This window comes from Centroberyx affinis, unplaced genomic scaffold (genome assembly GCF_046629955.1).
Source record: "Centroberyx affinis isolate AG114_WGS23_722 - 3 ecotype Tasmania unplaced genomic scaffold, CSIRO-AGI_Caff_v1 ptg000755l_1, whole genome shotgun sequence".
In the NCBI taxonomy this organism is placed as follows: Eukaryota; Metazoa; Chordata; class Actinopteri; order Beryciformes; family Berycidae; genus Centroberyx; species Centroberyx affinis.
In genome coordinates, this window is record NW_027279367.1 from 624,115 (window position 1) to 651,745 (window position 27,631).

General features: G+C 42.2%; 3 protein-coding genes across 9 annotated transcripts; 1 reads left to right on the top strand and 2 right to left on the bottom strand.

The window, feature by feature from the left end:
• Positions 1–3,242: 3,242 nt before the first annotated feature.
• prrt4a (proline rich transmembrane protein 4a) lies at positions 3,243–7,973 on the top strand. Its single transcript, XM_071519969.1, has 2 exons — positions 3,243–3,888; positions 5,851–7,973. The coding sequence occupies exons 1-2, from the start codon at positions 3,243–3,245 to the stop codon at positions 7,971–7,973; spliced, it is 2,769 nt and encodes a 922-aa protein (XP_071376070.1).
• A 3,149-nt stretch (positions 7,974–11,122) lies between these two features.
• LOC139644571 (inosine-5'-monophosphate dehydrogenase 1a) lies at positions 11,123–17,681 on the bottom strand. 4 transcript variants are annotated; one of them, XM_071519979.1, is made up of 15 exons: positions 17,583–17,681; positions 16,518–16,566; positions 15,280–15,381; positions 15,002–15,076; positions 14,624–14,830; positions 14,350–14,437; positions 13,953–14,152; positions 13,269–13,359; positions 13,052–13,147; positions 12,755–12,898; positions 12,271–12,415; positions 12,004–12,147; positions 11,810–11,893; positions 11,362–11,378; positions 11,123–11,226 (listed from the first exon to the last, which is right to left on the bottom strand). In XM_071519979.1, exons 1-15 carry the CDS (start codon positions 17,678–17,680, stop codon positions 11,123–11,125), a joined length of 1,644 nt encoding a protein of 547 aa, XP_071376080.1. In that variant the 5' UTR covers position 17,681. The 4 variants fall into 4 exon arrangements, with proteins under 4 accessions (XP_071376080.1, XP_071376082.1, XP_071376081.1 ...); XM_071519981.1 differs by lacking the exon at positions 11,362–11,378 and having other exon boundaries at positions 11,205–11,226; positions 15,017–15,076; XM_071519980.1 differs by lacking the exon at positions 11,362–11,378 and having other exon boundaries at positions 11,205–11,226.
• Positions 17,682–20,693: 3,012 nt separating this feature from the next.
• LOC139644574 (receptor-interacting serine/threonine-protein kinase 3-like) lies at positions 20,694–27,243 on the bottom strand. 4 transcript variants are annotated; one of them, XM_071519988.1, is made up of 12 exons: positions 27,171–27,243; positions 24,554–24,747; positions 24,076–24,403; positions 23,818–23,963; positions 23,670–23,719; positions 22,596–22,751; positions 22,301–22,383; positions 22,084–22,150; positions 21,908–21,969; positions 21,522–21,570; positions 21,081–21,319; positions 20,694–20,986 (listed from the first exon to the last, which is right to left on the bottom strand). In XM_071519988.1, the coding sequence occupies exons 2-12, from the start codon at positions 24,706–24,708 to the stop codon at positions 20,972–20,974; spliced, it is 1,350 nt and encodes a 449-aa protein (XP_071376089.1). In that variant the 5' UTR covers positions 24,709–24,747; positions 27,171–27,243; the 3' UTR covers positions 20,694–20,971. The 4 variants fall into 4 exon arrangements, with proteins under 4 accessions (XP_071376089.1, XP_071376091.1, XP_071376088.1 ...); XM_071519990.1 differs by having other exon boundaries at positions 21,522–21,567; positions 27,103–27,207; XM_071519987.1 differs by having other exon boundaries at positions 27,103–27,207.
• Between the last annotated feature and the right edge of the window lie 388 nt (positions 27,244–27,631).

Genomic DNA, 27,631 nt, shown 5'->3' on the forward strand with positions numbered 1-27,631 from the left:
GAAGCATGGATAGATTATCTAAGGTCCCCGGAGCAGGCACTTTGTTATTTGTTTGCTTGCTAGTGTATTTTTGTTTATTACATTTTTTTAATCATGTGTTTATTTGTCCAGCAAAGAAACAAGTGAATTTCCTCAGGGTTTACTTTTTACCTAACATTGTTGACAATAAACAGGCTGTAGATGGAGCAGTTTCCATTAAAAACAGAAACAGACACACACACACACACACACACACACACACACACACACACACACACACACACAAGAGGTGTAACAAGGGAAAAGGTGGCTCAAAAAAGTTATGTTTAATATAATTTAATAGGCTTTCCTAACATGGCCATATGTGCTTAGTTGGCTCATCACATTATTAGTTTGCTTATATAACTTTACTCCCACTCCACCCCTCCCCTTGCCCTAACAAGTCTTTGTCTTGTCTTTGTTTTTGCCACTGTGCCCCTGTTTGCTAAGTTGTGCAGCCTTGTTTCTGTGTCTTGTCCTGACTGTCCACATTTCCAGCTGGACCCCAGTCCCTGCTGACTCTGTCTTGTTGGAGGATGACTTGTGTAAACAGAGACCAGTTGCCCAATGACTTTGGATAGCAAGTGTGAGGCGGCAATAATTTGGCCCTGTCCCTCACTGAGCTCATATGTTTGGCCTGCCATTGTTCCTTTCCAGTCCCCTTAGTTACGGCTGGGTTGGTGCTTTCCTGTGTCCTCATCGGACAGCGGGTTGATCACGCCCCTCGGGAAGTTCCTATCTTCACTATTGACTGTCTAAATAGTCTGAAATGGCCTCCTCTCTCTTCCTTCATCTGTGCTGATGTGAATGAATGATGAGCGGAGGCATTTTTACCCTGTGAGCAGAAACTGATGCACAATGCACAGACAAGATGAGATTTAGGAGACTGTTGGTAAACCGCTCCATTCATTATTGCCCTAAAGCTAATGCATTGCTGTCAGAGCCACACATTAGGCTGGACATGCTGAAGCAGATTTTGTGTTTTCATTATTAGTGTACACTGTCATGTTTTATTATTATAAATATGTATTTGAAAAATGTGTGGGGAGTTAATATGATGCTGTGCACTGTTTTTGCTGTTGTTGTTGTTTTTTCTTTAGATAGTAGTGTATCCAATTTGACACAATGCTTGCAATAATATTCCTGGCTTCATGACTTCTAACTCAGCATTGGGTACTGAAGAGTTTACAAGCACATAACATGAGATTATGCTTCAGACTCTGCTGTGACTCTAAATGCATCTGAAGGTATGTGGATCAGTGTCTATTTTAGAAGCATCCAAGGGAATTGAATTAGGCCATGAGGCTGCTGGATTTCCCCCACTGGGTTAAAAAAAAAAAAAAAAGCATCTGAGCAACCTGATAACATTGGAAGGAGGATAGTAAAGAGAGAGAGTAACACAGCATCGTCAAAGAGTGATCGCTGCTGTCACAGCCTTTAGCCACCATAATTGGCATGGCTGCAGGGTCATGTGAATGACAATCAAGGACTTTAGGTCAGCAATTCCTCACTGAAACAGTGCATCCACTCTAACATCAGAGGCATGTACACATGGACACAAGTAACCACTATCATGCATTATGCATTACACATGCACATATGCATTTACATTTACAGTGAATTGCATTATGCCTGTAACAATATTTGGTATATTCTGTTCAAAGAGAACATTCTGAATTGTTTTTTGGATTTAACATCATGTTCTGGCACATTTCAAAATGAGCTACTGGTTTGATATTTACTTTGAAAGGGAGGCAGGGCACAGCACCAGCTGTAAATTACACTCAATACCATATATTGATCTGTTCGTTAGTTCAGTGCAGGGTACTGCCTGCCTGCTGGTTGATGAGCCTGAGCCTTCGTCCCTATGACATATTTATGCTCTTTTCTTCCCTTCCTTTCCCTTCTCTCTCTTCTCTTCTCTTCCCCCCACCTCTCCACTGTGTATGTGGGTCTGTGTAGTGCCCCATTTTTGGGGCACTACACTCTGGCTGCCATCCCATAACACTGCCAACTCCAATAATCAATTTCCCCAGTGAGATGTAACCACAAGAACTCTGCATCCATATTGCACATCACATCATACATCATACATCTTACATCATACATCACACATATCAGAGAGAATGTATGTGTGTGGGTGAAAGAAAGAGAGCAATAAGGAGGCAATCATGAAAGGAGTTCCTATGCAAATATGAAAGAGATGATACTGAGTGTGATTCATGCGATGCCACAGCAGTAGAATGGGATCCCGCACGCAGACAAACGGGAAAACTCACTGGCGGATCTGTGCAGCGGCAGAGTGTGGGACAGTGGGGGTTGTCTGGAGGAGGTGGGGTCTGTCCCATGTGTCGGCTGTCTGATGGAGAGAAGAGGGGCACCGCACAGTGAGTATGAAAGGACACAGAGTGCTACGCAGAGAGACTGCAGGCATGCAGCAACACAGAGCAGCATATGTGTTTAAACTTGAGAGAGGCTGCAGCAGAGTAGGCTACTGATGAGGCGAGAGCGCTGAAACGAGACGGACTGGAGGGAAGAGAGAAGCAAGAAGCGTAAGACTCTGCTTTTCTGCTCTTATGTGTCTTTGGGTGCTTTTTTTTATTTATGTGACTGTGTACTCTTATGTTTGTGATGTGTGTTACTCTTATGTTTGTGATGTGTGTGTGTGTGTGTGTGTGTGTGTGTGTGTGTGTGTGTGTGTGTGTGTGAAATTGGACTTTGGTCTAGGGTAAAGAGTAAAGGAAAGCATGACAAATTTTTTTAAGAAAATTCAGTAATGACCTCAATTGAATGTTTATTCTACAGTACATTTTTGTCCTCACCCCACATAGAGATGCCAGCAATTTATAACAATATGTTTGATTGTGGTTGTGCTTATTGTGACTTGAACATGATTTATTCTCCAGGTGCGTTAAGCATGAGATCTCCTGAGACCTGAGGTCACAGATACGTCAGCCATGTGATTGGACAATCCCCTCACAACCTACAGCATGTGACTTTGCAGAGGAGCGCACAAGACCCCCACCATGCTCTCTTTGTGGAATCTCTATCTTCTCCTCTCCCTCTCCTTGCCTCTCTCACTTCATGTTGTAGTCTTAACCGGAGAAAATGTCAAGGAAACCCCACAGCCAGACACTGACACAGTGGCGCAACATCTCACACCGCCCTCCCAAAGTCCTCACAGACCCAGTTCAGCACCTGTGCATCCTGTGTTTGTACCCAAGATGACTGACTTCCTGGCTCTGCCTTTGAGTTGGCCCTTACCATCACCTGACGAAACTGACAGGCAAGGGGTCATCGGGGAATATGCTGATATACAGGAGGGTACGGAGATGTCTCTTTTGTATCCTAGTGAAAAATGGTTCATGACATCCAGTCCCACAGACAGTGCTACAGAGGTTGCTACTTCCAAAGAGAATGCCACACTAATAGGGTCTTCATCAGCAGGTGTATCACCAAAAACTACCCAGGAACAAGCACTTCAGTATGGGCCAGCGGAGGGCAGTACCTGGGACACGCATGGTGCTACACCGCACCCTGCACAGACCGGAGAGAATCAGCCAACTTCCCCAGCCAAGGAGAACAAGACTAATGATAGCCAATTACCTGTTCTTCGGTTTGGCCCTCTTCCATCAGACAGTCCAGACTTGGACACCTCTCCAGCGCTGTCTACTGGACCTGGGCCCAGTCATGAGCACCCTACTCCTCCACTAGCCACTGGCAGTTGGGGATGGACCACAGGCCCCTCTGTTACCCCACAGGGAAAGATACAGGAGGGGACTGACCTAATGGAAGACACTGGAGATGGGTTATATGAGTTTACAGATCATATGATACATAGAGGAGCTGTTGGCACAGTGGCAGAGAAAGGTAAGAGTCCCATGAATTTTTCTTGGTTTGGAGAATCCATAATTTCACAAACGCTACACTTTGTTGTTGTTGTTGTTAATGTTCACTTTGTTGTTATGAATGCTAGGATTCTGGTTTTGTTGGCAGTGTTTTATTTGATTCAGAATTTTAGTTTAGCTTTAATTCTGTTTATTTAAAAAAACTGCAAGACTCCAAGTCTATGTGTCACTGCAGAGTTTGTGATATGTATTCTGCTGGCAAACACAGTTGTTTTACATTCACAGAGTGGTTTGCATCACTTCACTCCCCTAAGCTTTCATTCTCCTCCCAAATATCTCTCTCAGTCTCCTCTATGCCTCTCCCCTATCTTTGTCTCTCAATCCTTATATTGTGTATTCTCCCACTTAATCCTCCATTTTCTCTTTTAACATAGAAAAGAAACATTGCATTCCCATTGCAGTCCATGTGCATTAGCTACCAAGAAAAGACTATTGGACTGGTGGACTGGACCATTGGATAACATGACGCACATACACACACCTGCATACATATACTGTATACACACTCACACACACACATGCATACAGACACTTGTCAAAGCGAATGATGTGTTGTGTCCATGAGCATGGGGGAGACTGACAGAACTGTGTTAAAAATGTCAACCAGCTCTGGCTGCCTGCACATTTAGTACCATGGTGGTCTGGTGCAGGTAGGGTTCAGACCTAAGGCTCTAACACAGTTTTTTAGCCCAGGACCCAAATTCAGATGAATAACTTTGCGATTGACACCAAAGATCATCAAAAACTGCTAGTGCTTTTGTCACAAGGCGTTGTACTGCAGATCGACCCATGAATAGAGCTACCTTTTTAATCTTTTTAGTCTTAACCTATAGTTTAAGAAACACTTTGTTTACGGTTGCGGCACTGACACAACCACTTCTACCACTGGGAGACCAGAAATAGGGCAGATTCAATTTTTAACCAGTAGGTTCCCTGATTTGATTTTGGTTCTATACAGCAGCTGTGTTATTACTCTGGATATCTTTCCACCTTGAGAATAAGATGCCTACATTATTTATTGGTTACACAATCGCAGTCACATATGGAGGTTACGCATTAACTGCTTCTGCTATTCCTTTTTAAAAATGATGCAACATTACTGATGGCAAAGCACCACTTGACCATGCTTATTAATAGTCACACAAAATGAGAGCAGGAAGGAGGTCAATACTAGCTAATCTACACACATCTCTCTCTCTCTCTCTCTCTCTCTCTCTCATGGACACACACCCACCCACCCACACACACACACACACACACACACACTCACTCACTTGCTCCTGCTCTCACTCTCTCTGTGACCCAGTTAGAGATTCCCAGTTTCAAGCCTGCTCTGTTTTATTATGGATTAACTCATTTCACACACTGCAGTTTCTCCCTCACTCTCTTTTTATACAGTATACTAAGTTTGTTGGCATAGACAATATACTTTGACCTACATTTATTCTTAAGATTCTTCAGTTGTTTTGAAAAGGTAAATCAATGTGATCATTATCATAATTGATAATAGACAACACAAGACCAAGATTGTTCTGTAATAAGGTTATGTGTGCCTAGTAGAAATAGAAAGTAGAAATGTCATGCTTCAACATCAGTATACACAATAGCAAATTCTGTCCATTCTGTCCGCAGAGTTTGCACCACATAAAAAGCATAAAACCTCTTTAAAATACTATATTTTCTTATCAAATGTTTGAAAACATTAATAATAAAACATGATACAATATCTCAAAGATCTTAGTAAGTCTTAAACTATTCAGTGAGCATCAAACTCACTCTTTAGGTATATTCTTTTCTGCATTTTCTAGCTCATTAAAAGGAACAGGATTAATAGTTTAGTATTTTAAATTCTGTCTTTTGTTTGTTGATAATCTATGAAACAGACAGATTGTTAATGTGTTGTTTTATGGTATTTGTTTTACAGATGGATCCCCAGAGGAGGGGCAGCAGGGCTCAAAGACCAGTGGTGCACTCTCTCTCCCAGACTGTAACCCGGAACCTAGTGCCACACCCTGCAAAATCTCAAACCAGTCCTGGACTCCCATCTACCCAGATGATTTCACATCCAATGAATCCCTGCATCCCTCGCTGGCCTTCAGCCCGCCCCTCTTCGTCCCTCTGTATTCTGACTGGAACTCTGCTCTTGCTACATGGGGGTTGGCCTGGGAAGCACACATCTATGGCCTGGGATCTGTCTTCACTGTGTTTGGCCTAATCTCTGTTGTCTGCTTGTTAGGCCTGCCCCTGCGTTGCCCCCCAGGAGGCCCCTGCTTCACCCTGCTGCACCTGTTCCTCCTGGCATTTGCAGGGATCCGAGCTTTCTGTCTGCTTTATGATGCCTATAGTCACCAAGACCGTCTTCCCCCTCTGGGCTCTCTCCTCCTCTCTGAGCTGCCCTTCCCCTGCTTGACCTCAGCCTTCTCCCTGGCCTTCGTCCTTCTTTCCCTGCGCTCACGCACGCGTCTGTCTCTCCCACTCTCCCTTTCCACCTCCTTCTCAGCCATGCCCAGACCCTGCCTATTACTCTGTATGTCCCTGCTGCACTTTGGGGTCTCTCTGGGGTGTGTCGGCCTACTCCAGCTCCTACACAGCCTCCCTGCCCTTCTCCTCCTCTTCCCTCAGGGCCTGTTTGTGTGCCTCTCCATCTTTCTCTCATGCTCCTACCTCATCTTCTACTGCTTCATACGAGCTGACACCAAACACATCTACCGGCTGAATGACAACGGAGAGAGCGGAGGTTCCCCTGAGGTGATGCGACCTGCAAGTTGCCCATTTGCCAAGGTGGAGGACTGGGGCAGGGCAGCAGGTGCCGGAGTAGGGGCTTCGCTGTGTTTGTTAGGGTGCGGAGGGCTACAGCTCTATGGGATCCTGCACACCCTTGGTCTGGGTGGGGTCAATGGCTATGGCTTCCAGCCCTGGCCCTGGTGGGGCTACCAGGTAGGCTGCCGGCTCTGTGAGGTGGGTGTGTGTCTGGGCCTGTCACTCATTGCCGCACAGCCACTATTCTGTCACACGAACTCCTCCATCAGGACTATCGCTCATCCCCGGCCAGGATCCTGGTCCCGCCTATCCTGCGGCTCCCCCTCAAGAGGGCCAACGCTGCCCTCAGAGGAGGAAGTAAATTCTCCTGGCCTCCCCTCCCACTATTCCTGGTCCCAGGGCAAGCAGGAAAAGCTGGTGGTCTGTGAGGTCATCACTAAGGGACAGTCAGAGGCTCTTCCTCTTTGCTCAATGGTGGACCCCCCTCGAAATGGACTAGAGTCTGCCCCCCGTCCCAGCCAAACCCGGATCTCTTTTCTCCCACTGCCTACACCCCCTAGCCCACCACATAAGGCTAAAAGTGGGGTTGAGTCCTCACTAGATAGCCTGGGTCTGGACACTGACTCTACTGCGGACCTGCGCCCCCCATCTCCCATAGACCTGTCCCGCAGCATCGACCAGGCCCTGTTCAGTGAAGCTCTGTTCTCCCACAGTCTCTTTGGTCTACCAAGGCCGCTCCACGCCTCTTCCAGCCTTTCCTTGAGCTCTCCTAGCCAAGGTACCTCACAGCAAGGCCCCAGCTCCGTGGAGACTGTCCTTTACCGAACCTCTTCCTGTGGAGACATGGATCAAGAGAACCCCCTGTCCAACTCAAGACCCTCCCAGGCACATGGCTCTCTCAAGTCTCCATCATCTCCGGAGCAGTGGAGTTGGAAAGGGAGTAACTCTGGCTCATTGTGCCAAACTTCCCTGAGTAGCTCATCCCAGGGCCTGTGCTGCAGTTCCAGGGAGACGGGGAAGATGCGCTCTCATCCCTGGACCAACAAAGGGCAAACCTTTGCCCAGAGCAGTCTTCCACGGGCAATCCCCCACCTGCCTTACCACAGGCGTTACCGAACCCTGAGCTTAGCCTCCCAGGACAGCCAGGGATTTGGCCGGCTGGCAGGGACTGAACACCTGAGTGAAAGCAAACAGCTGGAACAGGATCTGGCCGTACAGGCAGAGTTTATCAGCGTCTGCAGACAAATTGATGCTCTGAGTGTTTGCAGTGACACCATTGAACTGTAGGAGGCTGTAAAGGTCCAGTTCTGGTTGGAATGAACATAGCATTGTAAAAATACAGAAAATAGTAGATGCAGATAAAGTTCAGAGGGAGAAATTAAATGTACATCATACTAGATATACAGATGAAAATAATTAACTGAATTAATGTAAAGTACAAACTGAATGGACAGTGATATTTATTGATACACAATGCAAAACCAACTCATAATTTTTAATACTGTACATATACACAACATTCAAAATGAGATTTCAAAGCTGACTTCATTATCATCACACCATTTTCAGCGTCTTCTTTATGCTTTCCTCTCTGCAGTAATATTTCTGTTTTTAGAATATTATGACAGGCTCATCAATGCTTATTGCTACCTGCTGGGTAACATTTAAGTAAATGCTCATCTGAGTGAGACGGTCATGAACGTCAAGGACCAGATGACTATTGCTTAAAGAGTATAAATCCTATCAAAAAATGGTCTCAAGCAGCAGTGTTAATACTGAACATTTTGATATTTGAGGTGATCCTGCTGCATGAAGCTCCAGGAGATTATGAAAGGAATATAAAGGAGAACACGCCTCAGTGGCTTAGGGACAAACAATATGGGCTAAAACAAAGTTGTATTATACATTTTCTATCTATGCACCCCAGATGTTTTTTAATCATGAATCTTTGTGCTCATTTCAAAATGTCTCCCCACCTGACCACCAGCAGTCAAATATTGACAGTATCCTTCAGTTTGTACAAAGGAGATGGTCGAGAGGACTTGGGTCAGTAATCCACATTCTGCATGTATAATGTTTTTTGTGTTTGTTTTTTTGTTTGTTTGTTTTTTACAGAATTTACTTGCATACATGAATAGTGAAAACAGAAAATATGTCACATATACAGAGGTTAGACAAAAACCTTATGAGGCTCCTGCTGAGTTGTAAATATGATTGTGATTTAGGATTGTATTATCCCATTGCCAAAATAATGTACAAGACACATTTCCACCTACAGTGGTAAACAACATGAGGAAATAACAAAATCTGGTTTTGGGGATAGAACTGAAGTGACAGTCTGATTGTAGTGGCTTCTATTTTGACTCATAAAGGCATTTTTGAGAGGAGATAACTGGAGTGAGGTGAATATAGTAGTGGGTAAATGTGCACTATACTGCCATCTGTTGGTTTGATTTGGAATGAGAAAAAGTCACCTACACATAGGATTCAGGATCACCAGCAAGCATTTATGGTTTTTCCCTATATTCTTTGAGGTATAACAAAAATGTTAAAATAAAAGCCCATGTTAAAATTCTCTTTATTCCAATTCATGCAACAATATTTACAGCTAATGTAATTTTGAAGCCGTAAGGTGGATGTTGGAAGGAGACAATTTCTAGGTCAACCCCCAACTAAGAAATTATGTAACTGTCAAATACTTTTGTCAACCAATGAAATAGTCAATTTAAGTGGCAATATTGTAAAATTGCCCTCATGACATTACTGCAAAATGACCTCTTAAGAGCCTATGTTTATCAAAGACCAGTGTATGTAAATATTGCTGTAATTTAAGGTGTTTATACCTTCCCAGGAAATCATGCAAATCACATTAAAAATTGATTAACCAAAAACATCTTGTTGACTACAACTCTACAGACCAATAAATTGAGCCTGGTCAATCAGTCAAGTGACTACCTACTCCACTGACACCACAGCTCTACTCCATTGACTCACCATTTAACTTCTCAAATACTGAGCCTGAAAACAAGAAAAAAAACTATAATATCTTAGCTTATGTATTATGTACAGTCTATAGCCATGTTAATAATGATGCATCTCTACAAAGTGGGATTATGGAAGATCGAAGTGGAACCATTTGTAATTTTTATACATTTACATTTAAAAGTGAAAGGTAAAACCAAGGAATTATCCAAAATATACTTTATACTATGTATACTATACTTGGTTGTGGATACTCTGTTGTAGTACAACATAACTGTATCAACTTATTTTTACAGCACACACCTCATCACACAATCATCCTGTCCTCAAACAAATGTGTGTTTTCTACTCTAAATTAAGTAAATCCAGAATATGATTACACTTGATGTCCCCTTTAAGGCGCTCTGGTTACATATGTGTATATTTGAGTTAAGGCTTATGCTTAGCTTTAGTCCCCTCTGCACTAGCACATGCACAGATCTCACCATAAAATACAGCTGAGATACGGATTACAATACAGAAGTGACATGCAAGCTAAGCCATCAAGATTTACAGGGTGCACCCACAGCGTCCTTTTCAACGGACACACATTTCCATCATGTAACAGGCCAAATTTTTCACCCATTTGAAACACTGACGTTGAATTTGCCTAAACTAGAAAAGTAACCAGGTACTGGGGGAAATCCAATGCTGGGACACCACAGAGAAGCCAGTGAGAACATACAGTGATTGTACTACATCGAGGAGCCTTATGCACAAGCTGGCAGGCTTGTGCATAAGGCTTCCAAGAGTACAAATAATTCAAGGTACAAATAGAGTACAAAGAACGCAAATAATTCAAGGTTAGCTTACACTTATAGAGCCGGCTTTGAACATCGGCAGAGAGCTGCAGCGTTGCCAGAAGCTATTTAACTTTATTTCTTTCACTTTCCTTTTCTGAGAAAAAGACAATTGTTAAACATAAATTTAAAATGATGCCCAAGGCTGTAGCTGTCTGTATTCCTGCAAATAATATATTTTATTCAATATGTAAAATATGCAGAATATGAAAAGACTGGGCTGTACCCCTACAAGACCTCCCTGTATATTCTCCCCCGTCAGGGTGCAACTCAGAGCCAACAGGGAGACATGCCACTCAATAGCTCAGCAGTGGTAAACTGGTGCTAAAGTGTTTAATGTGTAATATTTGTGCTCGGCTGCCCATGTTACTTAGAAAGGGATCAGCAGAGCAGTTTCAACCAAGGCTAAACTGCCCTGTGTTGTCTTTGTCACCCACTACACCTTGAACAGTGGGAGAAAGAAAGATTAAGATTTCATGTAGCGTGCATTCATGTGACTCTCTTCTATGACCCTGCACATCTGATCTTTGACCTTTAGTCTCCAGATTAAAGTGTGAGTCAGATTTTAGAGTGGTGACATTGTACGGTTACAATGGCGTCCTGTTTGTAGTTTGATCACATGCGTCCGGTGTATCTGCTGGTAGCCGCTGGCGTCGGGACGTTAGGTGCTGATCGAGTGTTTCCTCTCCCTCCTGCCTCAGTAAAGCCGCTTCTCATAACTACAATTGGAAAAGAAAAAAAAAACTGTCAGCAATTCATGTACCATGTGATTACACATTAAAAACAAATGTTGGACGGAGATGAATGGATGAAAGAAGAGGATGGAGGTGTGATGACAGGATGGATGTACTTACATGGCAGAAAAGAATATCTAACATGAGAGCATGAGTAAGAAAAGGAAGAGAGAAGACAATTTGATGCTGCTAACCACAGATAAATTACATTAAATCACATTTGACAGTGGAAGGTTTCTGACAAAGGGACTGAACAGAAGTGTAGTCTAGACACACAAGACATTGCAAGTGCCTCACTTTTTATACAGTAACTGTCTCATGTTCAGAGAGGGAGGCAACACAGATGATGACAGACTCCACTGAGCCCCCACCGTCAAACGACACTCTATGCAAATAAATTAGACAGGAGCAGTAGACAACACCCATATAAACACAGACAGGAACACAAGGACACAACAAGAGCAGTCAAAGAAAAGAGGAGCACAGAGTGAGGAGAGGAATCACAGATGGGGGGAAGAGGTCAACAGAAGCCAGGGGTCAGGGGTCAGGGGTCGGGGGTCAGACTTACGAGTGGAGGCCGTGGACTCCCCCCTCCACCTGAGCAGACATGGTCCTCTTCTCAAACTTCAGCTCTCCAGAGTACATCATAGACCTGGGTCAAAGACACACAGATCAGACTAGACCAAAGCTCTTACACACACACACACACACACACACACACACACACACACAGTACACACACAGTTAAACACACACGCTTACCGCAGTATGGACAGACTCTTGGCTCCTATGTCCTGACAGCCATGTTGGATACCAGCAATGAGGTAAGGAACAAACTTATGGATGGAGCCTTTATCTTGTACTGAGCCTGAAACACCCTGAGCCACCTTCACCTTATCTCCCTCACTGGACACACACACACACACACACACACACACACACACACAGTAAGAGATATGCCATAATCAGATCATTTATATACGATTGCACATATAAATCCCACCATCCTCCCTGTTTCTCCCTCTCTACCTGAAGTAGCGTTTCTGACTGCTGTTGTTTTTCTCCATGGCGTCCAAGGAGCCCATGCCCCGGTACTTCTTCAGACGCACGCCATCCGAAAAGAAGTACTCTCCTGGAGCTTCGGTGGTTGCCGCGAGCAACGACCCCATCATCACTAAGGGTAGAAAGGTCAGAGGTCGAAGACAAGACAAAGGTAATGTGAAGTGATGACGTAAGCAAGGGCAAAAAGGCAAAGAAAGGGCTGGAAAAAAAAGATGCAAAAACGGCTTTCGTTTTGGAAAAATACTGCAATAAGAGAGGTGTAGCGGTTAGGGAGACTGTCCTGTAACTGAAAGGTTGCAGGTTCGATCCCTGCAACAGCCCATGTGTGCTGTTGAAGTGTACTTGAACAAGGCAGTGAACCCCTACTCATTGTAAATCACTGTGGAAACCTACATGACCAAAATGACTTAAATGTAAGACTTTGGGAAAACAGAAGAATAGATTGTCCTACCTGTGGAGGCTCCCAGGGCCAGAGCTTTCACCACATGTCCGACAGTCTGAATGCCTCCGTCAGCGATGACTGGCACGCCAAAACGCCGGGCGTACTCTGCCACCTTGTACACCGACGTACCTTGGGGCCGTCCACACGCCATCACTGAGATACAAGAGCATAATACTATGTGTTAAACCAGTAAAACCAGTTTGGTATTTTGTTTGCTTGTCCCCTATGCAGTCATTATCTTAAATGATCCCAGAATTTTCTAAAATATATGGGTGGCAAGGGGAAAAGTTTTTCTCTTCATCATACCTTCCTGGGTGATACAGATGGAGCCACAGCCCATTCCCACCCTTAGGGCATCCACACCAGCGTCTATCAGGTTCTTAGCCTGAGCTGCCGTCACCACTAGAGAGAGACAGAGACACACAAAAGAGTCAAACAAGGAAGAGACCGTTATGATGGGAGTTTTCACAGCACAAATGCAGAGAGAGAGAGAGAGAGAGTTGAGGAAAGGATATGAGCTCACCGTTTCCCCCAACTACCTGGAGTTCAGGGTATTTCTGTTTGATGTAGTTTATCATATTGATTTGATACACCGAGTTTCCTTGGGAGGAGTCCTGCAATTCAAGTATCCAGATGTGAGACAGTTTCAATGAGAGACAGGCTGCTGTAGTTAATACAATGATGATTACAGTCCCCATTTTATAGAATTATATAGACACACCAAAAACAGTTACATCCATCCTAACTCATTCTGGCTAGTGCAGGGAGTTGCAGATGTGCTACTACAACTTCACAGCCTAAAGCTTCACTGCAAAAAATCTCCATTTTTAACAAGTCAGTTAGTCTATTATTGAGTCCTAAAATCCTAATTTAAAACAAGTGAAAAAATCTGCCAATGGGGTTAGATAATTTAACTTGTTTCCAATGCAAATCAACTTGTTTCATAAATTAAAGAATATAATACATTTTAATTTTCTTGATATGTATTGCAGTGATCTGCCTCTGACTTGTTTCAAGATATTAACATTTCTTTCTAGAAAATTCTTGAAACAAGTGAAACCGCATTGGAAACAAGTTATCTCACCCCATTGGCAGAATTCTTCTCTTGATTTAAGAAAAATAAGATTTGAATGTTGAATATGAGACTAAATCACTTTTTAAGATGGACGTTTTTTGCAGTGTTAACCATACCACAGTGAAAACCCACCAGGACTACCACATCCACACCGGCCTGCATGAGGAGGTCCAGTCTGTACTTGTCGTCCTCCCTAGTGCCGATGGCAGCTCCACACAGCAGCTGTTTGCGGGAGTCCTTGGAGGCCAGGGGGTAATCTCTGTTCTTCTTCAGGTCAGTCCTGGCAATGATGGCCACCAGCTCATCACTGTCATTCACTATGGGGAGCTTACCTGACAGAGAGAAGGTAAAGAGAGTCAGAGTGTAAGTCTGAATGTAGAAGGAAAAGAACATCTCACTTTGATAGACTTGTTCTTAAGTAATAATCTTATATCAGTTGTCCTTGACCTCCTTTTTTATGTTTTCCTGTTGTTTCCTGCTTGCATACAGTAGCATGTTTATAGTAGCATGACCTCCTTGACAGATTTACCTTTTTTGCTGCGTTGCAGTATATCATTAGCCTCTTTTAGCGTGACACCAGCTGGTGCAACAACTAAATCTTCCCTTTTTGTCATTGCCTGGATCAAACAGAGGTGAAATTGTTTCAAACAGTGAACTTTATATATCACTATCACTATTAGGTTTATAATAGCACCATAAAATGAAGAATCTTGGATATGGCATCATGTATTTGCTTCAAAGGTTAGGATGCACATATGCTTATAAACACATGGCCATATAACACACACAATTAATACACACACCTCCTCCAGGGGTCTGTCGTGGTCCTTCTCTGAAAGGAAGTCTATATCTCTGGAGGTGACAATGCCGACCAGCTTGCTGCCCATCTTGCCCGTCTCTGTAACGGGGATCCCAGAGAAGCCATGGCGCACCTTGGCCTCAAACACGTCCCCCACTGTGTGATGGGGGCTCATCACCACTGGGTCTGTGATGAAGCCCTGCTCAAATTTCTGACAACAACAAAACCACAAATGTGGTGTGGTTAGGGGTTTGTGATGAGTTTTTTTTTTTCAAAGCAAACATCTTATTCTGAAGGAGGGCTGTCTGCGTTTCTACACTGTCCCAAATGGTTTTGTATTTCTGTTGTAAGTTGTTGTCTTTGTTGACTACCTCCATCTTACCTTGACTTTGCGCACCTCGTTGGCCTGGAACTCAGCAGTGCAGTTATGGTGGATTATTCCAATCCCGCCCATCAACTGAAACACATATAAACCAGCCAATCAGAGACAGCAGAAGAAAACAAACAAGACATGCTAAGGGAAATGTTACTGAGTACTTGTCACAATACATCATTATCAGACAGCAGGTCTGTGGAGCAGAATGGAAGTGCTTGCACCGCACTAGACTGAGTGAACCATGAGGTATGAAGTATGATAGGCTGTATTGTGGTAGCACTCACTGCCATGGCGATGGCCATGGATGACTCTGTGACTGTATCCATGGGAGATGAAATGAGAGGCGTCTTCAGAGTTATCTTCCTTGTCAACGCAGAGGTTAGATCCTGAGGATGGGGTGTATTTGGAAACAGAAACACCATTTTATGAGCTTGCAAATTGATGAACTGATGGAGCAAAAAAAATCAAAGATAGAGCCTAAGGAATCATGCTGTAACATCACTCCAAATCACTCTGAAGCTTTTTATAGTGGAGTTATTCGATAAGACCCACACAATCATGACAATACTCCAACTTTCCCACAAAGAGCGTCCCTACTCTTACAGGGTTGAAGGCGCAGCACAATGTACATACAGGACTGCACACACTGCAATCCTGTATCGCAAATAGGCAACCCATTTTGTGAATGTGTTTGTTTTTATTCTGCCATGCAATAGAACAACTTAAAAGCCATTCTGGTTACATTAGAAGCTGACTTGTTAACTTCACCTGCTGAGTGTGAGATGACGCAGGTGTGTGTCTGTTTTGAGCACCTGCTATCCAGCAATAACCCATGTGACCTCAGCAAGAAATTAATTTAATGTCCCAGCAGAGCTTACAAAGAGAAAAACAAAACAAGACAAAAAAAACAACCCGGAGCTCAACCACCCTTTACTAAAGAACACAGAAAAGAGTTAGAGATTGCAAAGCAGATGAACCTTCATTAAATAAGAGACATCCATCTATTGTTTGGACAGAGTAGAGAAGAATTAACGATAATTTATGACAAAACACAAAAAGTAACTGTGAGATTCAGTTAATACCATGTGTTTAAACAGCTAATTTTTATTATGAAGAAACTACAAAGTTGTTTCGGGGTCAAGTTGAGCCAGTTTCTCTGCCAGTCGTGAGGTGTGAGTGTGTAACCTCTCAAAGACAGCATAGTTGTAGGTTTTATAAGGTCAAGGACAAGAACACATATGTGTGTAGCCCAGAGGGATGCCATGTCAACATAAATATGCTCAAAAAATGTAGAGTAAATAAATTAAAATATGCAAAAAAATTAATCTTCACACTTCATATAGCCTGCAACTGGAGTCTTATGGGAGAGATCGGATTACAGCAGCTGTTGTCTTCATTCAACTACAGCTGTAGCAAATGAACAGGCACATGCAGATACACACACAAATACACAATATATGATATAGTGCACGCATGCAGGAAACGTTATATGTGGTCTGCGACATTTTTGACAGATACTCACCACCTCATCAGAGGTAAAGTCTATGAAACCAGGGAGGATCAAGAAGTCACTAAGAAGAGAGGAAACAGAGGCTCATCATGTGGACAGACAGCAGAATAAGAGAACATAATACCGTAGTAATGAAAAAAGCATAACATAAATTAAATTCACTATTTATTATCATTATTAGTAGTAGTACTAGTACTGTGGTACTTAAGAATTTAATGTTGTAGGAAGATAGCAACTCCCAAGAATGGACTGCAACAATATCCTTCTAAAACATAATGCTCACTACTGTTAAAACCTATAACAAGTGTATGCATTTTGACATTGTTGTCAAAAGTGAGCATTGTGTATTTGAAGAATATTGTTGCTGTCCATTCCTGGGAGTTGCTGTCTTCCTACAATGTGGAATTCTTCAGTCAAGTTTGTCTTTTTGAACAAGCACCCCTATACCAGAAAAGGCTGCTTGGCTGCACCGGTCCTGCACACTATCACAAAAATAGTATTGTAGTAGTAGTGGTGGTAATGATCACTGGCAATAACTTGTTTCGTATAGCGTCAGTAGTCTATGTGAACTGCACATATCCATTCCCACGAAGCAGCAGTTCTCTGACTTAGCTGGCAGTGAGCAGAGATAATCTGCCAGCCTTTCAACCCACTGAAAGCTAACACACTTATCCTCTGCACTCTGATAAAGCCTGCATATAGTCTCCATTAAGGAAACTACACCAACACCCACTGACACACACACACACACACACACACACACACCGACACCAGGTTCACCTCCCTTTTAATGGCAGATGTCTGTGTAACCACTCAAAGTCACCCTTGAAAGTGGTATTACTAATAATAATCCTCCACATAAAGCCCAAGCAGATTTGTCATCACTGATATGACTACCAACCATTTAATGGAAGACATTGCATAATTGTGTGCATGTGTGCTTGTGTGTGTGCACATGCATGCATGTGTGTGTGCACGTACATGTGTGCACATGCATGTGTGTCAGTGTATAAGTGACACTGTGAAATGAGTCTGTGAACTGAATCTGTGAACTTGTTTGTTCTGTTAGCATCTTACTTGTATGTGAGTCCATCACCAATAGCAAAGAGTTGTTGTGCTGTTAGTCCATCTTCAGGGACATACCCTGTCCCTCCACTGATCAAGTAGTCAGCCATGCTGCAACATGAACACATGCACGCACACACATACACACACACACAGAATGTATGATATAGTGCAGCAGGAAATATCAACTGCTCAGAGTCAGGTTTGAATACTTGGTAAGCGTGTGAACATATGGCAATACAACAGATGACTCATGCCAAATGTATGGTTCCATAGAGCTCCTGGATCTTATGTTACAGGATTTGTAGTTTTTCACTATTTTATCCAAACCCTCCATCATTGGCTGTACATGAATGAGAAGTAGCGTGCATAAATCATGGGCAAACAAAGAACACTTGTTATAGTCATTAATTATTCCTGTATCAAACTATCACTTATGCTGTGTGCAAATGCACCACCTTTTGAATAGAGGTTGTGTTGTGTTGTTGTGCTCTCAATGATCCAATTACAAATGTTGGTCTCCGAGGCAGGAAATGCTAACAAAAGAAATCTGTCCTTCTCAATGGAAACTCCTTCCAGACGTGTGTGACGGCAGTACAGCAGGTAAGAGGATTTGGTTACATCATCCTGGCTGCCCAGGTAGCTGATAACTGGGCTTTTAACAGCCCACCGCTATCGTCACTAGAAATTGAAAAAAAAATCTCAGTTGCTACAGGAGACGTTCACCAGCTATGTGTTAGTTAATTACAAAAGGCTTTGCTTAATGACTTCTGCTGAACTAATTCATGGAATGTTTGAACTGAAGGTCATGATCTCACAGCCTACACAGTCTAGTGTGAGTCCAAGGAGGATTCAAAGTATGACACTGACCTCTCTGGTTCATATCCAGCTTGGATACGTGTAGCGCTGTATCGCTGTGCTGCAGTCTCATGCCCATGCCCATGTGGACTGCCATGGGCATATGCTCCATAGGGGTGAGGCTGTTCCCCTTCTCGGTTTGAGAGGCGCGGCCGTGCCGGCTCCATGTCCCCTACAATCCTCCGGTAGTCAATCTGGTAGTTGTCTCTCTCTCCATCCCCAAACCGGTCATAACCATGACCCTCCATCTCAGGGAAATCCAGGGCTACAACCTCCAAGGGCTCCACCGCCTCACACACACACTTTAAGCACTTCTGACTTCTGACATACACTCAAACACAATCACACACCCTCACACCCAAAGTAAGTAGCAGCCAGAGTCTCCACACAGACACACGATGGGACACTCAAATTGCTTTCAAATGACAATCACTCATAAACACCTGATGCTTTGAACGCACGTTCACATGAACACCTTTCACACACACCTGACATAGCAGTGAGCTGCCTTGCCGATCTGTTTTGTCCCCAGTGCAACAAGTGACCCAAAATGGCCAAAATACAATATTGCACACTCTTTGCAGTCTCACAGATGAATGTGTCGAACAGGTGAAAATTCTCTCAGTACCGCAACGGTCCTCTCAAACATGTGGAAGCAGCAGCATCAAAAAATCCCTCAAAATAGTGTTGTTTTGCCTAGAAGTTGTTCCCATTGCAGTTTTTTCAGCTTCTCTGAGGACACATGCCTGGAGATTGAGGCCACTAAGGCCCTTGGGCAGAGGGACAGAGACGACCTGTGGATGAAGTCCACTATCTTGGCATAGCACACTTAGTTATCTCCTGGATGTTCCCCAGCTGGACGTATGCAGGGCATCAGCAGCCACCGGGGAGAGCAGTCAGGGCCTTGCTTAGGCGCTAGTGATGTATCCCCCTGGAGGCCCAGAAAGCAGTGCTGCTTGGTTATTCCCGAGGCTGGGAGCCTCTCTCCACTCTGTTCTCCCGGTGCCTGCTGAGCTTAACTCTGTTTCTGACAGTAGCAGACGTCACTCTCCCACAAAGAGGATTGGGAGCATTAATGCAGGACGGGGTGGGGTGAGATGGGGGTGTGTGTAGGGTGGAGTGAGGGAGTAGGACTGAGAAAGAGAAGGAGGGGTCAAGATGACACTTAAACACACTTTCCCTTCTGAGGATTACCACGGTGTGAAGGTGTGTTTTCGTGGCGTGTGCTCAAGGAGACAGAGCTCTAAATGAGACAAACAAAGGTCAAATCCCAGGATACTGTTTGGCATCAAGCTTCTTTCCTCTAAGACAGAGGAGAGGGAGAGAGAGAACGAGGAGAGAGACAGAGAGACAGAGAGACTGTGTGCGCGTGTGTGTATTGTGTGAAGAAAGGCCAACTTTCTAAAAGTTGAGGCCAAGAATGGATAGATTCCCAAAGCAACTGTGCTTCTCTGACCTCCCATAATAACAGTTTCTCAGTATATTACCATTAGAACGTACAGTGAGAAGCTTTGAATAAACAAAACTCACAGCTCCATTTTTAGAAAACAGTTGTTTGTATTTAATATTGTATTTAGTTACCCTGCAAGAGAACATGGAGACTGGAAGAAAGAAAAGATGGTTTGAAAGAGCAGGACATATATTCTGTAAGTAGAATGGATCTACTGTAAGTTGTTTTTTCTTTTAGTTTCAATTCGTTTGGACCGTCACTCAGTGCCAGAGCAGGGAAAGCCAAACCTGTATGTTAGACTGAGACAGGAGAGTAACTTTGTTGCCAGGGATGCCCTGACAACATCATCTGCAGGTGACTGACGGACTGACTGCTTCTGACAGTTACTGAGGGATTGAACCAGAAAAGCCTCTTACCAGTCTCTCTCTCCCTCTCTCTCTGTCTGTCTGTCTCTTTGTCTTCTCTCTCTCTCTCTGTCTCTCTCTTTGTGTCTCTCCCTCTCTCTCTCTCTGTCTGTCTGTCTCTCTCTCTCTCTGTCTGTCTGTCTCTCTCTCTCTCTCTCTCTCTCTCTGTCTCTCTCCTCCCCATCTACTGGTAGGCTGGAGAAGCAGCACCACCACCCCCCCTCCAATCCCCCTGGATTTTCACAATGGCAAAAATGTGCACGATGCACATTACAATTTACTCTGATAACTAAGCTGCAGACACTGGCACAATGCCATCACACTGCCTTGTGAACTGGAAAAAAGAATCAACTAAAAAAAAAGATAAAGAAAAGATAATGTGACGTGATAGAATTTTCTTTTAAAGTCAACCAGTATGTCAAATATGTTTATTATGAGGCACAGGATATGGCGTAATATTAAAAGAAAAAAAAAAAAAAAAATTACAAAAATACCTTGAGTTGCTGTAAAACATACTTTGCAATGGAGAAAGATAATAACAAAATACATTTTATGAATAAAATACACAGCTTTCTATTCCACAGTGATTACATTTCCTTAAAAAATAGAACAATGATAATTTTGGATTGATTAGAAGCAAGCAGTTAAGTATTTGATACCTGTCATCATTAGCCAAATGTCCAAGTAGGCTAATCATCGGCCACCTGAGGGAAGAAAATATAGTCAAATGAATACCTTTAATAACTTTGTCCAGGATCAGAGTATTATGTTTGTCACTTAAAGGAGAGTAAATCTTACCAAGCCTCTCATTAGGTACAGTTCATTTTTTATGAGGGCGTCGTAGAAGGCCGCTTTGACCTTCTGTCCTGACCGTAGTGTGTTTGTATATATCACCCTCACTTTCTCCTGGTTTGTCTCTTTAGCTTGAATCCGTGCATAGGTCTCAGGGTGGACCATGTCTCGAAGGTCATCTACTATTGCCATTACATTGGCAATGTCCTGGATTAACGTTGCCTTGTGATCATCCACGAACTTTGCTGTTTTCAAATGAAGAAGAGAGGAATCAAAGCAAGTACACTAAGGCAAACTACCAGATCTAATTGTGAATGTGACTGGTCATAAATGCCATAGCAACAGCAAGTTCATTTAGGTTCTCTCTGTTAAGATATTGAGAATGTACGCACTGCCAAAAAGCACTTTAATTCATTTTCACATCAGGTCATGGACAAAAAAACTCACCTTTATCTGTATCACTCAATTTTACAGTACTCGTAGCAACAGAATCCTGCTGTCAAAAGAAAAAAGCTATTTCAGTCTATATTATGTAATTATGCCATTGCACTATTAAAAGTATTATATGACACTCAAATCCTTATTCCTTACAAAGGACACTAAACAGATTTTCATTTTTAGGTTTCCTTTGTGACTGAATGATGTGTTGATGATAATAAAGGACGGGATGTGATGTCCATTCTCATCAAAATAATGTTGATGCAATATTTAATTGAGCAAAATGAATTAATTATCAGAGAAATCAAGGTATTCTTCATGGTGCTGGGGGCCACCTAGTACCCCCTCACACGTTGCTTTGAACTTCCTATGAGGCAAAAGTCAAAGTGCATTACCTGTTTGGAAGAACCTTTAGTTTTTGGAAAACTGGCATGATCCACTGTATCCATTGACTGTGCTGCCAAAAGAAGTAGAAGGTTCTGCATTTTGTTGTATTGTGGACAGTATGGAATAATGTATCAGATCCATATTAAACTTCATCCTGACCCACAGGTGATGTTAAAAGAGGTACCTGGTGGCTGAGCATGAAAACTGGATGGTACATGTACGTTTGATGGCAGATGATCGTCTTCTGGTTCCTGGAGAAACAGAGGATATTATAAAGACATTAGTGGGTGGAGATCAGGGAGAGAAATTAAGCAATTAAAATAGGTTAATCTAAATTATGAATCATAATTTAATAAAGTAATACAGCAATATATTTAATTTCACCAAATGAACTTATGTACCAATTTTGACAAGACTTGAGTGACAGTAGCACGAATTCTGTCCTTGTGCTTCGAGTACACATGCTCGGTCACAAGAAGGCACCCTGAAAGAAAAGCCACAATATTTAAAATACACACTGGAAATCACAATGTGCAAGAACGAACACTGCGGCTGTGTAAAGACTGCAGGTGTAGTAAGTGCTACAAAACCTGCACACTATCAAAAATGAAGGACGGAGGGTTTCTAAGTGCATAGTACAGTGTGGCAAACATTTAGGTAACCATCTATATAGCGATGGTAGCAACAGACACTCACTTTGAAAGGTAGGCCTCTCAGACGGCTTGTGGACCCAGCACTTCTTCATGAGGTCAACCAGCTCTCCTATCCCGTCTGCCTTACTCTGGTCGATTACCTCATAGGGAGGTCTGTCCCCCAGAGGGATCCGCAGTGCCACGCGACTGTAAGGGGCCGCTACATGAGATACAGTGAAGACATGCTGTACGTCCAGAACACACGGACACAGCTGTGTGTGTGTATATGTGTGTACTGCGTGTGTGTGTGTGTGTGTGTGTGTTTACAGGTTGATAAAATACTACTACCTTCCTACCCTGACTCGTATTTTAACGCTCTAATTTTGACCTCTGTCTTACACCAGAACATTTTTCCTGCAACTTCTATGAGCATGCTTTTCACAAAACATGGCTTTGCAGCAACACTGTGTTGCAGGTTTTATAGATATACATACATTATCTCTTGATTGCTCTCAAAAAAGACAGAGCAATTCATTACAGTTTCTGAGAATAGTGTTACCATTAGAAAATATAAAAAATTTAACCAGAGTAGTAGTCCCACTTTTTACTGCATGCTTGCTGAACATTTGGGGAAATGAGGCTTTGCTTGCTTTACAGGCACCAGAATTTACAAGAAATGGCCTGGTAACTAGTTGGTTGAGAGACATCAGAATTTGGTTTTAAAAATACTCATTTGGTTCTACAGTAAATCGAGTAACAATTATCTGCAACTGCTGTCGCCTTGTCCAGTTTTCATCCTCTGTAAAGTACATGCATGTGAGTCTGTGCTTCTGTGTAAACTAAAATAGTTTAATTTAGTTGTAAAGTGATAAAGCATAGAAGCAAACAATATAAAAATCGGTGACAAAAGAGAAAATATGATAAGAAATATAAAAACAAGATGCACTCTGTACAAAGGAGATAACCCAACCAATAAAAAAACAACAAAAAACAGATGGCAAGATATAACTGCATTGAATTAAAGATCTAAATCATAAATTATAAAAGAAACAACATGGTGGAAAACAGAACAACAATAGGATCCATAAAATGACAAGGGAAATGAGAATAAAAATACATTGAAATAGCCATTATTTACCTGGATAGGGCTCTTTACCAGTAAGAATGGACCAGAGAAGTATACCATAGCTGATAAAGAGAGAAAAAGATTTTCTTAAATTAACATTTTTCATACATTTAAGGCTACTTTAAGACAGTATGTTCAAAGCATTCCTTTGAGAGCTGACCTGTACATGTCGTAGGCACGGACAGGTTCGTATGATGGATCAAAAGCCTCAGGAGGCATGTAGGCAAGAGAGCCTTCCTCCCCTGCTGTAAATCTGCTGCTGTTCAAATCACTGGTGGAGACCCTGGACAGGCCAAAGTCTGTTAGCTACAGAGTAAGAGGAAAAACATGACATGGGAAAATTAGAGAGATTTAACAATTAATTCAGTCAGTCTTGTATTTAAAATAAATACCAGAATTTAGGTTAATGTCAGTCTACCTTGACATTGAGGTCCTCATCCAGCAGCACATTACTGGGCTTCAGGTCCTTGTGCAGAAGAGCTGGTGTCAATTTGTGGAGGAAGTTCATGCCTAGAGCCACCTGGTGGGCCAAGCGGAAGGCCAGGGGCCAGGGTGGAGGGCCAGACAGGGCCTGCTGCAGGGACTGCAGAGAGTCCCTTTCCATGAACTCCATGACTATACCCAGTCGCACGGAAGATTCCCCTGGGGGACAGCCACGATACACTCCAAAAAGCCTCAGCACAAAAGGGTTGGAAGCCTGCTCCATGTGATAAGCCTCGTGCCACAAGGCTCCATCTGTATTGGAGCTGGAATGAGGTAGGGGGCAGTTTAGGAGGAGAGAGAGAGCAGAAGGAACGTCGCTGCTTGAAAGACTAATTTTGAAAGGATAGATGTTTATGAAGCAAATGAATAGTGTGAATTAAGTAAGCCTAATTACAGAGAATCCAGACAATTACCCATATCCATGATGATGCACCTTAATGGCCACATTAAACCCCCAGTCCTTATGCCTGGCCGTGTAGACCTGTCCAAAGCCCCCTGCACCAACCGCCTTCCAGTCCTGCAGGCTGTCATCACCAATCTGCACAGCCTTGTGGCTCGGCAGTGCCATCTCTTGCTGAAAAAGGGTATAGCAATGGTAGCCTCAAATCTAGCAAAAAAAGTTGGAAATAATTATGAAGTAATTAATATGGAAATATTCCACACCCAAGCCACAAAACATAAATATAAATGTACAGCGACTGCTTACATTGTATTCTTGTAATTCATTGTAGGCCTACACCACTTACTGCTTACAATGTATCCTTGTTTTTACACTGAGGTTATGCCAGCTTTGTTTATGGGGTTATTGACACAAAACATTTCTATTCATGCACTATGGCAATGTAGTGTTACAGTTTTGTTTTTGTTTTTTTTATGATTGATTACAAGCATTTTTCAAAACTAAGTTCACATTTTCAAAACTCTTCACACAGGTAGCACAAACTGTGAATCATTTTTCATTGCTTTGACACAAAATGAATTCAATGACCACAATTTTCAAAATACTGGAATTCATTTCTCACTCAAACTCAACCACCAGCAAAACTTCACTCAGTTTACATTTAAGTATTATTCCGGCATTTCTTCAATTTAAATAATTTATGTTATTAAGTAATGTGAATTTCCTAAATACTATTTATTTAAGCATGTGTTTACAGTAATCTGCAAATTCAAGCTATGGCTACTGTGGAAAAAAAGTGAGGCAATCGGTTTCCAAACTTTTTTCAAGTAAACTGAACATGTTAGAATATGTTGCCACAATTAGCTTTAAGTTTCACTGGGAGACAGAATTTGAGATATGAATGACTCAGTCAGCAAAGCTTGGAGGAGACAAATGACAGAGAGAGAGAGAGGTTAGCAATCACAAAGTCTAACAACCTTGAAGTTTAACAAGAGTTTATTAACAATCGTTTTTAAATCATCCTCTCATGTAGAAAAATAATTCTTATTAAAAAAGTTTTGATAGTTTACTTTGGCCATAAAGCCCTTCACAACACAGATAAGACCAAATGAAAATAAATAAAAAGAACTAGAAATAGCTTATGGCTGGAAATACTGTGGAGCGAAGCTCCAGATTTGGTTCATCAGATGTCAAACTGCAAAATGCCAGGATATAATACATTAAGAGTTAGGGTTTCAATTTAGACAATACATTTGCATTAACATGTGTAACAACATTACTTAGGCTACTGCAATGCAGTTGTCTATTGTGCATTTAATATGAACTCATCTTTGTTAATGTCACTGTCCATGCTTATGTTAGTAAACACTAGGGATGGGACAATGTATTGAAATTCAGTATATCACAAACATATTGTGGGGCAGAAAAATGAATGGTGATATTAGCTCCATTTTATTCTGCTGTAGTAATCATAAATGAGACGGCTTGCCCATCACAATTTCACAAGCTCTTTATTCAAATTATATTATTTACACTTTGTAATGACATTTTTAAATTGTTTACATTCTAGCAAGCCAATGTCATCGCTGGAGAGATTTGTGTCTCAGAAATAAACATAATTCTGCACAGTCAGACTTTGTTGATTGAACTTTTATTTATTACATTGTATCCTGGTTGTATTGAATCATGAACCCTATATCGTGTATCGAATCATATTGTGAGATAAACAGATCGTCCCATCCCTAGTAAACACATTAGTTAACATTATTAACAAACATGTATAACAACATTAATTAATGCAGTTGTTAATGTGCATTTAACATTACCTAATCTTTGTTAATGTTGTTATTCATGTTTAATTAATGTCAGTAAATGCATTAGTTAACATTATTTAATTAACACTCAATGTAAAGTGTTACCGGCTTATCAGATGTCAAACTACTAACTGCAAAATAACACTATGTCGACTGCACCAAAAATTTGCAAAAGAATGTGGTCTGCAACATTCTTAAACCTGCCAATTTACAGCAATGTGACCAGACGAGACGGTGTAGCCTATCGTTTCCATACTCTTTACTTAAGTGTTTCTTATCTATAAAAATTTCACCAACATCGCGTTTACTGTGTCAACTCAGGAAAATTGACGCTCTCTTCCTTGGTATTCCCCATGGAGGAAATTGAGAGTTTCTTTCTCTTGAAAGCATTCACTTTTCCCGAGGATACCGCTGTGTTACAAGAGGGATATTCCGCTGTCGGACTTCCCGTGATTATAATTCAATTTGCCATTTAACATTTCATTTTCATGTTCTTCATCTTAGTGCTGTGCTGCATGTTGGTGCAGAGAGCTGTATGAAGAGTTTTGAAAAAGTGAACTCAGTATTGAGAAATGCTTGTAACCAACTGTAAAAAAAAACAAAAAACTGTAGCCTAATCATATACATCAGACTCAGCACAGTGTTTCCTTCCCATTTCCTTATAAATAAACCCGTTTGTTTTAGTTCTTTCCAACAGCTCTCTCTTATCTCCCTCTCATTAAGTTGTTTAAAGCTTGCTGGTACTCACCATATCATAACCCCATGTGTTGTACGGTAGATTATAATGTCCATATAAAGGATTGTGTTAGTACATACCAGTCAAACAACCTCCGCTGTGGCGACACAAGATTAGACAGTCTTCAGTTTCCTGTCTCTGAGAATGTATCTGAAGTTGAGGGGTGGAGTTAAAGTCGTCACATGTGTAACACTTCAGGTTTAACTGCTTTCACTGAAATATGTGGCATAGCAGAATGTGTTGTGGTTGAAGTAGGTTCAGCAGTTTTTTTTAATGGAAAGAGTCAGAGATTGATGTAAACTGCATGTCATCTACTGTATATCGATCTCTGTCCAGGTTTGGATTATCTGTGTGCTCTACAAAGGAAGCATGCAGCAACTTCTATTTTTGGTGAGAGTGAGATAAAGAATAAACAACCTCATACTAAGCAAACAAATCACCACATTTTCAAACATCCTCTTGTAAGTCATTTGGCTGGGCAGTAAAGTTCTGAGCCGTCGCTGCCTTTTGCCTTTGTAGGACAGCAGTGTTGGTGAGACAT